Raw genomic sequence first — 13042 nt, 5'->3', positions numbered from 1 at the left:
TTTCGCGTTCGCTAATCCTTTCTCACAACACCCATTTCTCGTTTGAGAAATTGTTGAGTAAACATTGTTTGCCAGTGCGCGTAGAGCGGGAATTCCTAAAGATTCATTGCACCTCTAATAAATTGCCGAAAGACGTGGTCTTACGTTTATCGCACTTGATTGAAAAAATCCAAAACGAAATGTATTTGGTCGCAGATTTATATGAGTAGAAAGCAAATAATCGCTCGAAAATGACTTGATTTTCGCGATGTGAAACATTTTCCGTTTTTCATGTTATGCATCCAATATTGGATACGAAAATTTCCACTGATGGGGAAAAAAATATTCAGAAGTTTTCCTGTTAATTGCGATTGATTGAAAAATAACAAAACCAAATGTATTTGGTTGCAGTGTTATATGGATAGAAAACATTAAAATAAACTCTTTCGCATGAATGTATTTTTCAATTCCCAGGGGAACTGGCAGATTATTTTTCAGCAACGATGATAGCAACGAGAATTCCGCGCGTGTATGTGTGTATGTGTGTGTGTGTGGCGGCTGCTCCGATGTTTCAAGCGGAACCGTGGCATCACTCTCCTCCTGATGGATTCCCTTTTGGCCTTAGGTGCACAAACAGGCTCTTGGTGACACCGTTCATCAGCGTTTTCATGATAAACGAAATTAGCTTCACAACAACAGCGACAACATGCTCCAATCGCTGTTCAATCATAACTGAGTGGGTTTACGAGCGGCGCTCGCTTATATACCGATTGGTGATTTCAATAGCCTGTTTTGAAAGCAATTTTAAGACTATTGAAACAAGTTTTTGGATGAAAAAGTAACAAGTATATGACGCGTAGACATTTTATCTTTCAAATGAAGTGTTTATCATACCATTTCGTTCAGTTGTTTAAGAGCTATTAACGCTCAAAATCTCGGTCTCCAGCGTAACGCTTTCGTTCTCGAAACTTTGGTTTTACACCCCGGTATAGAAATGAAAGACGTAGTCCTACGTCAAAACTTAAATCGTATAATTATCGTTTATATTACATCATATACCTCATATACAAATTCATATGCATATGCCAGTTATACACATCATAATGTGTCCTGGATGTATGTATATCGCCTCCAATTTTAGATTTTTGACGTAGGACTACGTCTTACATTAAAGGTGCTAAATCAGAAAACAGGTCACGTTTCTATGAAATAAAGTTAACGTTAATAACTATTTTTTCTACGAACGGATTTAATCGATTTGCATATCAATCAAATTGGAAATTTTCTAAGATTTTTTTTTGTTTGATATGCTATACATGACAATCCCATATATATGGTTTAAATTGATGAAAATTGGAAGCATTCCCATTTTTCCATACATTTGTTCTGTCCATTTGTGTACTTTCCCGAACAGAGCTGTCAATAAGGGGTATCTTATGCAGCCGCTAAAACAGAAACAACGAAGGGGGATAGCGGAAAAAGAAAACTTGCGAAGTAAACTCCACCCTTGCATAATTAGTAAGCTGTCGTTAGCGTATAAGTATTGCATCTCCTCTGAGGAAAATTCTCAGAATCTTTCTGTGCCCGAAACAACAAAGGTCGCTTATTCTGTTCGTTTTGTGTTTAATGTTTCGCTACCGAATATTTCACTTGGAGTGCATCTGGCAATGCAATTAACATAACCATCCGAGTCATGGCAATGAAGGCGAAAAAAGAGAAGAGTGCAAATGATTATAGGTCGCTTCTAAACATCGATGTTTGGTTTTTTGTGTGTTGCTTGTTTTCGTTGCGCGAAACATAGAAACTTAGAGAAACTTTGTTGACGGTTTTGACCAAGAGTCGAGAAACGATTTTTCATAAACGGTCATTCTCGCGATGTTTCATTTTTAGCACTGCAACTGTGCGCATCTGTTAGACGCGTGTCTGTTAAATGCTTGTTGAATGACGATGCACTTCTTCTTTTTCTTTTGAGTTATACACATATCGAATCGGTCCCACTTTTTTGCTTGAAGCCTGTTATCTTCGTGTTGACGGCATTGAGCTTTGTTTACCAGTTTAGGGGCGCCAAAAATAATAATTGACTTTCAGGCAGAATGAACACGTTTTTAAAATGAAAAATTATGAATGACAATTAACATCTGTGTATTAAATTAGTATTCTATTTCAATGAAAAACATTTTGTTTGTAGGCGGTGAAAAAATTTCATAAGAAAATTCTTTTTGAAGACAATTTTATATTATAATGAAAAGTCTCAGTAAAAATGTCGCAAATGTATAGACAAATGGTTTTTTTTTATCTGTATTATAGTGACTTTCAAATAATTTGGCTGGTTCGTCACTTTTACTTCCATTTTTGGCAGAATGTCGGGAGTGAGAATTGAACTCGTTACCTACAGCGTGAGAGGCATGGATGTTACCACTACGCCAGATCGCCTCCCACATAGACAAATGGTTCATAAAGAACAGATCTTTTAGATGAGCTGTTCATCATGATGAGCTGGATTGCACACCTCTAAAGCACGATTTTAGACTCCCCCCTCCCCCTCCGTGGACAAGCGTGGACATTTTCATACCCCTCCCCCTGTTGTCCACGTGGACATTCTTCCTTATTTTATTAGAATAATTTAGAAAATAACTGAATGAAAATTCGGAAAATTCCAAAATGGCGACTAATTGTTAAAAATTAGTTATTTTTCATGCAAAATCACTGTTCAGAATCTCATAAAAAATCGAAAAAATGAGGCTTTGTGACGCTTTAGATAATCCATTTTTAAATGCTGATAAAAAAATTCAGCCAAATCGGTCGAGACCACCAGTTGAAAAAACATGGTTTCGAGAAAAATTCGTACAGCAATACGATATTCCTTGAGGGGACCTCATATTTTTGGCTGTAACTTTCCAACGAAATCATATAGCACATTGAGGTTTTACGACAGAGAAATGAGTAGCAAAATGAATACGGTCCGCATCCGAATATGAATCATACAATTCCAACGATTGATCTTGAGCATTCCCAATCGAATAAAAATAAATGGATTCAAAATCATTATCAAATACAATTTTAGTTCACGATTTTTAAACACTTTCAAAGAAATGTGCTGCCATCACATAAAATACATATTCAATACTAGAAAATTAATTTACTTCCACAGCATAATTTCAGAAGTGTGCTCATTCAATCTGGAAATCTTAAAGGTTCCAGAGGCGTTGGCAGTAGCAACAACAATATTTGAAGTGGATTGCATAATGTATCATAATATGTATTCCATCAGTGCCGAACATTTCGATTTTTTGAAGCGCACAAAAACGAACCGAACAGTTTTATATGCATGGATTATTTTTTATCAATTAAAAAAAAATTCAAGAAATGAAAAGATTAGATAGAGAGCATGCGCTGATATCTATTGATCCTTTGTCTAGATTGAGGAGTAAGAGTCGAAATTTTTAAGGGATTTTGCAACACTTTCAGCTTCGACATAAAAGATGACATGAAGAGAAAAAAAAAGCATTTTCAAGCTACGAATTTCTAGTTCAGGGATATCGTATGTACATATTTTTAATTTGATGTGTATATGCGTTGTAGACAAAAGACATTGGGCCCTATTGTAGAAATCGAGGTGATAAGAATTTTGCTCGTTAGCTCTGTTTTACTATTATATAAATCGAGCAATTCGATAGCAACGAGCGAGTGATAGTTATCGATGCAAGTGTCAGAACTTTTCGAGTTGTTAGGTTCGCTTGTTGCATATCTTCAGAGAATTATTTTGTTTTGGTTTGCGTCCTTAATATTTTCCTTTGGGAAACATTTCAGAAACGCTTGAATATATGCAATTTTCAACACATGTTCGTTTGTTTTGATCAGTATTTGTTTTACGGTGCTGCCAGAATAGTCTATACAAGGTAAGTGTTCAATCCACCATTATTTATATTAATCAAGTTATAATTAAGAATGCAGAACTTACTTCCAGAGCATAATTCAGTGGCTGAAAATGAGTGGACAGACAAATCACCAATCGTTGAACCAATGAAAGCGAATGTATACATTGCTCGAGGTATTTGTGGAGGCAGTTCAAATAGAATCCCGGTTAAAGAAAATTGGAAGGAATTCATTGAGGAGCCTCATGCACTGAGACCTGAAATGTCTTGCAAAACAATGTTTTTTTTTAATTACAGATTTGGATTGACATGAGGTGAAAGGTAAAGAAAACACTAGCACACAACAAGCGAGAATTTAGGGCCACAGGTGGTGGCCCAATACAATAAAGCTATTGACGCCGCTACAACAAGAAATCGGCGCTAAAAGAGTATCACATGCAACAACAAAATTTTTTTGTCAAGAAAAGTGGGATTCGTGCGTGACTCCTTACGAATTCCATAGATTGCAGTTGTGAAAATACATGAGAAAGTTCATTTTCTAATACTTATATTTTTTGTAAAGCAAATTGTTCCATGATGTCGTTTTTATTACACATCCATGCGTGCATTACGTCTATTATGCTTCATACGTCGAGGGAATATCAGTTTTCTCCAAAACATAACCATATTAACACTTTTGGAAATATAGATATTTATAATTTTCATAGCAGATGTCTCAAAAAAAGATTTGGCATCCTTTCTATAGTACTTTGTGAAACATTTCGCACTCGTTTTAAAATATTTTAGCACGGCCACTGACATTCGAGCAGAGTAACGAATCGAGCTGTTTTCCTCGATTTCTATAATTCCAGATTTTACTCGGTGTGATAGTGATAGTGATTATATCGAATCCTCTATTCGATTTCTATAATAGAGCCCATTGTCAGAAAGGATAAAGCGTTCTTTGTTTGCTTTCAAAATTTCTATAGATTTCGAAAATAAATGCACAATAACAATCCAATCAACCTGATTGTTTCGCTTCCATTTGGTTCATAGAAAGTTTCAGTAGAACTATTTACTACAGAGGTATTCTCTATCGAATGAAAAATTATCCTTTATTTTGTATTATGAATATTTCATGCACATGCACAACGCACAAAAAATCGATGGTCAAATATGCCCACCGCAAACTTGAAAATATTTTATACAAGTTCCAGTTGTGGCTTTGACGAATGCATTTTTTTATAACAGAGTTATAGCGTTTTAAAAATCACTCAAAATTTTCGAAGTCGCATTTTGCTCCTCTATTTTTATTTTTTGTCGAGTGTAATTCTTTGCCCACTTCGGAATACGATCGGTCACAGGAAATGTCGGTTCACTTTTGGTCATTAACGCAATACGAAACTGCTGATCCGGAATATTTAGGTTATAGAGGATCATAAAAAATCTCTCATGCTTATGGTTAAATCTCAACTACGAAAGAATTATTGGACTTTTTCTCGAGACCGGCTTTTACCTTAAACTGACTATAATTCGAGAAGTACGCTGCTTATCACAATTCAATCGCTTCCATTTGAGGAAATTTTGCATAAAATTCTGCTGTGAAACATTCAAATTAGTGGAAGATAACAAGAAGGATAACAGTGTGGTGTCAAGGAAGGAATTGTAGAGTGGTTGGAGAGCTTTAATTTAGTTGATAGAAACAAACCAGTTTATCATGCACATTTGGAAAATTAACAAAAAAAACACAATATTTAAAATTTGTTCTTTTCGCTACATCTAAAAGTTACTTCGTTTCATTAATTTAAATGTTCTACAACTGCATTCAACGCAAAATTCTCTAATCTTTTAAATGAACAGCATAATTATTCTAAGTAGTGTACTTTCTAAATTTTAGTCAGTTCAAGACATAAAAATTAGGCTCAAGAAAAGTTCAACAATGTCCTAGTGACTAGTGATGCATGGGCAATCTCATACAAATATGAATATTGATTCCCTTGAAATTTCTGAAATTGAAATACTTTAGAAAAATGTATGATAAACTATGCAGATGTTATTATCCTAAGACTAGTTGTTCTCGAGATATAACAAAATGTATAGAAAATTATATTTGATAAAAAATCATTCACCCATATCATTGAATCTCAACTCATAATGGTTACGATTTCATGATATGGATCGATTAGTTTTAATTAGTTTTGGACTATAAGGGTCTATGCATACCCCTCAACTACAAAAGTTCGATCATAGGAAATAGTTTGGTCATTCACAGTTCACGTGAAATATTTTTATAATACAGATTTCACTGAAGATCAATGATATTAGAAAAAATATATGGCATGCTCATCAGATGGATGTCAAGAGTGCGTTCCTTAACGGCACCCTTGACGAGGAAATTTTAATGCGTCAACCCGCTGGGTTTGAAAAGTGGAAGAACCTTGTTTGCAGACTGAATGAGGCTATTTACGGTCTAAAGCAAGCTTCCCGGAATTGGATCCAGCGGTTTCATGACTTCATTAGCAAACTGAGGTTCAAACGCAGCGAGTATGACATCTGCTGTTACCAGTTGTCACGCGATGGAGTCATCGTTTTGGTTGTCATATACGTGGATGATATATTGATAGTGAGCAATTCCATTAAGGCGATCGGTGGAATAAAGAAGTTGTCAAAGATGTCAAAAGCTTTCTCGGGTTGAACATCCAGCGAGACTTGCAAACAGGAACAATGACCATCGATCAAAGAGCGTACGTTCAGAGCGTCCTCGAGCGGTTTGGTATGGAAGAGTGCAAGCCATCGCCCATCCCGATGGCCCCACATCTGAAGCTAATGAAGGGTAGCAAGGAGCATGCTGCAGATAAGTCGTATAGAGAGCTCGTAGGGTGTTTGATGTACCTAATGGTGACCTCGAGACCAGATCTTTGTGTGGCAGTGAGTTACTTTTCTGGGTTCCAGTGCGGTGCGACTGAAGAGCACTGGGTGCACCTAAACACCTAAAACGTGTATTGAGATATTTGAAGGGATCTATCGACTATAAGTTGGTGTATCGTCGAGCGGATTTATCTGAGATGTTGGAAGCGTACGCGGACGCGGATTGGGGTAACGATCCTAATGACCGGCGTTCGGTATCCGGATTTGTCGTGAAGCTGTTTGGATCAACGGTAACGTGGGCTACGAAGAAGCAAACGTCAGTGGCCTTATCAACCACGGCTCTGTGTCAGGTCAGTTGCGAGGTTGTTTGGATCCTGAATCTGCTCAATTCTGTCGGCGTAAAGGTAGTGGAACCTATAAGTGTTTACGAGGATAATCAGCCTTGTATATCTGTCACAGTGGAACCACGTAAGAATAAGAGAATGAAGCACGTTGAAATACAGAACTTCTTTGTACGAGAGCTTATGCAGAAAGGAAGATTAAAATTGAAATATATATCGACCGAGGATCAATTGGCGGATGTAATGACGAAGGGGTTGGCATCGTCAAGATTCCGTAAACTCAGAGACGTACTTGGGGTAATTAATTGAGAGGGGATATTAACAGTGTAAATGAGTAAAACGCAATTGAATTACCTAAAGTTGATTTACCTTGTATCTAGAGAAACGTCAAATAAAAATATAGTTGTTATTGAGCCTTCTGCGAAACACACGCGTTTTATTTTCTCTGCTGATGACACTTTTTCAGCATAGAGATAGTGAGATAGGCGTTGACGGTAGATAGAGTGAGATAGCGATAATCGTGCCATACGGCTGGTGTAAACACACTAGACGGCTCTGCCGCGCGATTTTCGCAATGACAAGTCACAGCAGGAGCTTGGTGTGAAACACGTTCAGCTGCTTTCGACGGTTTCACCATCTGCCATTATTATATTTTTATAAACGTATGCAAGACGAGTCTATGATACAAGGAACAACTGTTTGGTCAGTAAGCGGATTCACATTCCATTATCGAGGACCCGCGGCGGTCTGTCATTGCAAAATCCACGCGGGAGAGCCGTCCAGTGTGTTTTTACGCTTAAGGTGGCCGTACCAGGGGTATGACTAAAACGTCAAATCTCTCATATTGCCAGTGTACCCAATATTGCTGCGGTTCACTGACATTTTGGTTCTGTCAATTACTGTTGTTTACAACTCGGTCCGGTTATATAGTCGAATAGTGGCTAACTCTAAACTCCATGTTAAATATGAACACCTCCATGTGAAACCGAAATATGAAAATCGCTCATGCAGTTAGAAATAAAGCATACTATCTCCCTGATTGTTGAAATCAGGGAGATAGTATGCTTTATATTTCAGTCCTCGCAAATGATATGTTGGTAAACAAATGACGTCATATTGATTTTGATTTTGGGTAGCCTATATTCAATTGATGTCTAACCCCTATGTGTTAACGCGGTTAACACATAGTACACTGTTTGTCGAGTCGGATACTTTTTTGTGTCCGTCCGCTGTCATTTTTCAAAGAAGAAAATATTTATAAATGAAAATGGCTTATCCAGTAGCATCATATGGCGCTATAGCCGTAGCTCTGGCCACTGCAGCTATGATCATTGAGGAGGATAGACCAAGAAAACAAATACCGTTCCGTTATAGTTATATTTATAAGAACATAAAGGGTGTGTCAAATCAAATTGCATCACGGAAAAAACGCTGTAGAAATTTAATTTTTAGGAATTATATCTTCAGCTTTCGCTTATAATCAGATAAGAGTGCATAGATCACGTTGGCCATGCTTCACTGTCAATTTTTCGTAAATTTGGAAAAATGTCGTCGAATGAAAAAGAGCGTCGTGAATCAATCCTGCGCACTCATTTCGAGAATCCGGAGTTGTCACATCGGGACATCGGTAAGATGCTGGGAATCGTCCAATCCACGGTCAGCAGAGTACTAAAACGATACTTCGAGAACCTAACCATCGACCGGAAGGTGAAGAACGGCAAAAATGGATGCTCCGTCAGTGAAAAAGATCACAAGCGCGTAGTTAAGCAGTTTAGACGTGATCCGAGAAGTTCGGTCCGGGATGTCGCCAATAAGCTGAATTTGTCAAGTTCATTCGTCCAGCGGACCAAGCAGCGGGAGGGCCTGCGTACATACAAGGTTCAGGAGGCTCCTAACCGCGACGAAATACAAAACATGGTGGGGAAGACGCGAGCCCGGAAGCTATACACCGAAATGCTGTCGAAGCCGCATTGCCTGGTAATGGACGACGAAACCTACGTCAAAGCGGACTTTCGTCAGCTGCCGGGCCTGTTGTTCTTCTCCGCAGAGGACAAATTCAGCGTTCCGGAGGAGATTCGCAAGCAGAAACTATCCAAGTTTGCCGAAAAGTACATGGTGTGGCAAGCGATCTGCTCTTGCGGAAAGTGGAGCGCCCCCTTCGTGATGACCGGCACGGTAAATGGACAGGTTTACCTTAAGGAGTGCCTACAGAAGCGCTTACTACCACTATTGAAGCAGCCCGAGGGCCCGACCATCTTCTGGCCGGATCTCGCTTCGTGCCACTATTCAAAGGACGTGTTGGAGTGGAACGAAGCCAACGGGGTCACCTTCGTGCCAAAGGAAATGAACCCGCCCAACGCGCCGGAGCTTCGCCCAATAGAGAAATATTGAGCGATTATGAAGCAGGCCTTCCGGAAGAACCCAAAAGTTGTCAAATCGGAGGCGGACTTCAAGAGAAAATGGATTTCTGTTCAAAAAAACTACAACCTGAAGTTGTACAGAACCTTATGGACGGGGTAAAGAGGAAGGTGCGAGCATACGGGCTTGGGCTCGAAATATGAATAAAAAGAAAATGCCAAAAGTTGTTTAATAGTTTTTATTTTACTGTCTAAAATTTTCAAAAGGATCGGTCTACTGGGCGAATTTCTACAGCGTTTTTTCCGTGATGCAATTTGATGCGACACACCCTTTATATATATATATATATATATATATATATATATATATATATATATATATATATATATATATCACATTTATTGAAATAAACTTTAAAACCTCAAAGTAAGTTTAATGAATGCTCTATGTACAACAATTATTGTAAACCAAGCATTGTTCAAAATTAAGTTATGAATTTTAGTTTCCTTCAATATGACTGTGAAGATTGCCGACACACATCGCGCGCGACACGACATGCTAGGTTGAATCGAACAAGTTGGTCCGACCTGAATTGCCAGTTGCCTAGTGTGTGCGTCCATGTGCGTCCTTGCTTTTTGTAGATGCCTTGTGTGTACATTTGGAAGACAAAACGACACAGCTGGATTGATAAACAGCAAAAACCAGGGAATTAAGAACCGGCAAAAAAAGTAGACTCGGCAACCTGTATTATAGCGAATAAAAATGTATTTAGAGAAGTGTTTTATTTTCGACAAGGTGGATGCACTTTCGTAACTTTACTACAAAGCGCACGTGTGCTAAAATGAAATATGAAAAGTTATTTGACGGAGCATTTTCCAAGCATCTCTATAATGATAGGGAAAATGGGGGGACTGTGGTCACCCTAAGGGAAATGCGCATTTCCTGTGTCCACATACTACTACGGTTTCCGTTTTTCAAAGAATATTGTAGCTCAACTTATTGTTAATCAAGATAGCAAGCGGTTTTTATTATGAAAATTCAAAATAGTACGTTTTTCATCATTAGAAAAAAAATTTAAAAATCGAACATTTTTTAGTGATAAGGTAAAGTGATCACTCTCACATATCATGCTTGAAGGGATAGATTTATGCGTGTTTTCTTGTCCAAATTTGTTTAAACCATTTTTGAAATAGTAGGTAATGTATGAAATGAGCTAGGCCTATTCATCTAGAGTCGTAATTTAAATTTTCTCATGCGTGCAAAAACGTGGTAGGAAACACATAACGTTTTTCATAATGAGGCTTGGTTTTCGTTGGTGTGGCATATTTTTTCTGGTTCAAAACCACAAAAGGGACCCCTTTAATAGCAGTTAGGACCCCGTATAATAGTTTTTGAAAACAGGACATTGTCCGTAGTAATCCTCCACTGACACCTGTTGAGGTTGGAGTTGATCGTCCTTCTCCAACGGTAGTCCTACGTTGTGTATTTTTGATTTCCCTTTACTACACGCCGGTAGCAAGGGTTCTCTGGTTCGTGTTAATGGTGAGGGCGATTTCTTGCCTGATGATTCTCCAGACAAATTGAACAGGCAGCATCCTGCGATTATCTGGGACGATGAGATTCCTTCTGATGCCAGCGGTGGCACCAGATTTGGTTGTGCTTGTTGCCGCTGCTGGGATATGACAATCTCCTCAGCAGGGGCTTTGGATTTTTCGCCGCCCATTGGAACGAATCAAACACGATGCATGATGTCCGAACTACACTCTAATACTAACTTTATTTTATTCATTTGAATTGACGCGACGACAGGCGGACCCCAATGCTGAGGCACGCAGTCCTACGGTTTACATTGCCTTATCGCAATCTGACACTCTGCTGACTCGGCTCACGCGGCGCAAAACTGTGGGAACTGATCCAGCACAGTGGGAAAGTGAATATACTAATTGGACATAACAACACCTTTGCCCCCGAACAAAAAAGTAATTTCTATGGGAAATAATCGCTGAAATTGAACAAAATATCTGTTCACCTCTCCTATAATATGTAAACAGTTGTATAAACTGTTGATTTGTCTGAAATATCAGGTCATTGAATTTCACTACAAATTTCTTAAATTCGGAACGCACAAAACTATGGCCAAATAGCTACCGAGAGAGCGATTTTCGTTTTTATTTATATTTTCACATCCGACAGCTCCATTTAAGTACAGGGTGACTCAAAAGTCATAAAATTCTTCAAACATAAGGTGATACGGTATCAATAGTCAATAGTTATTCTACCAAACAAGCGGGTGATCACTTTACCCCACGTGACCACTTTCCCCCACTACCCCGATATGGAAATGATTAGAGCCGCTTCAACACTATCGGTGACTAAATGCTGAAGGAAAAAATATACGGAAGGAGTGGTAAAGACGGACACCCTAAGTAAATGTTGATTTTTTTTGTGAATCTCACAAAAAAGTATATAGCTGTCTCACCACAAATTGATAGTCTAGGTCTCTTTTCATAATAAAATTAGTCTGTGAGGCAGAAATTTTGAAAAATGAATGTGTCCGGCTTCTTTGAAAAAAAATATTGAGTCGGGAAAGATGCACACTAACTGAAATTCAAGTTTATGTAATCGATAAGTTTTGGAGGTCTTCAAATATGCCTTAAAAATAATCGAACAAAAAGGCTCGACTAGAATCACCTAGAAGTGCTTGTAATTTTTCTCATTTTTTCATGTCTAAAATAGCTTCCGGCATTTAGAATGACAAACTCGGATTATGTTTTAAAAACCGCTCTGCTGATTTGTCCATATCTGGTTGCTCTTGCAAACGTAGCTAGAGGGCATCTGTTATAAAAAAACAAAGAGGAGATAATCAAATTGTTTTCGAAACATAATGTTTGCTTTTCCCTTCGGTGGGGTGTCCGTCTTACCCGACTTGATTAGTATTTTATTTTCGTCAACATTTCTGGAGCAAAATTGAGAAAACTTCACCGCTGATTCGATAAACGGGAAGAGAAGTAATGGTAAAACATTCACGTTACGAAAAATACCCAAAAAAATTACTCGATCACAATGAGAACCTTATTTTCTGCGGAAGAAAATTTACATCGAGTTGCTTACTTTTTTGTTTTTTTATCAGTTTTAACAGAAAGCCAGCTAGGTGTAAACAGTAAGCGTCAAACGTATTGATACACTGTATTTCAAGTTTGTACATCATTAAAATTTAAAATAAAAATGTAATTTATCAATTATACAGAGGTGTCCGTCTTTCCCGACTTTCTCCTACTTAACTCTTTGTGATCGTAAGTCTGTTCTCAGCCACCAAACATTTTTCACCGTCCCGGTCGTTTGCCAATTTTAAAGTCTAGTGAACTTGTTCACGGATTAATACGCTATGAATAATAGATAACATTACTCGGTATAAAGAAAAGATTTTTCGCGTGGAAAGATGAATGGATAGTCACGATGGTGAGTAGCTAAGGACACAATAGCTATAGTAAAAAAAAGGTTGAAACTAGGCGGCACCATTTACCATTTATTTAATTTTATTATAAATTACAATATGGATATGAGAGGAATACGAAAATTTGAACGAAAATTGGTGGAACTTCTTGTAGGTGATTTTCGTGATGGATACCACACGAAGGATAA

At 38.0% G+C, this 13042-nt stretch overlaps 1 protein-coding gene across 1 annotated transcript; it reads right to left on the bottom strand.

Moving 5' to 3' along the window:
* Positions 1 to 219: 219 nt before the first annotated feature.
* Positions 220 to 808, bottom strand: LOC129766831 (uncharacterized; the record flags this gene model as incomplete). The annotated part of the gene is made up of 2 exons (XM_055767430.1): positions 220 to 264; positions 761 to 808. Coding segments are annotated over 2 exons (93 nt in total), but the record flags the coding sequence as incomplete, so codon positions are not given.
* Between the last annotated feature and the right edge of the window lie 12234 nt (positions 809 to 13042).

Source organism: Toxorhynchites rutilus, chromosome 2 (genome assembly GCF_029784135.1).
Source record: "Toxorhynchites rutilus septentrionalis strain SRP chromosome 2, ASM2978413v1, whole genome shotgun sequence".
NCBI classification, from domain to species: Eukaryota; Metazoa; Arthropoda; class Insecta; order Diptera; family Culicidae; genus Toxorhynchites; species Toxorhynchites rutilus.
This window is presented reverse-complemented; position numbering and strand designations above follow the sequence as displayed.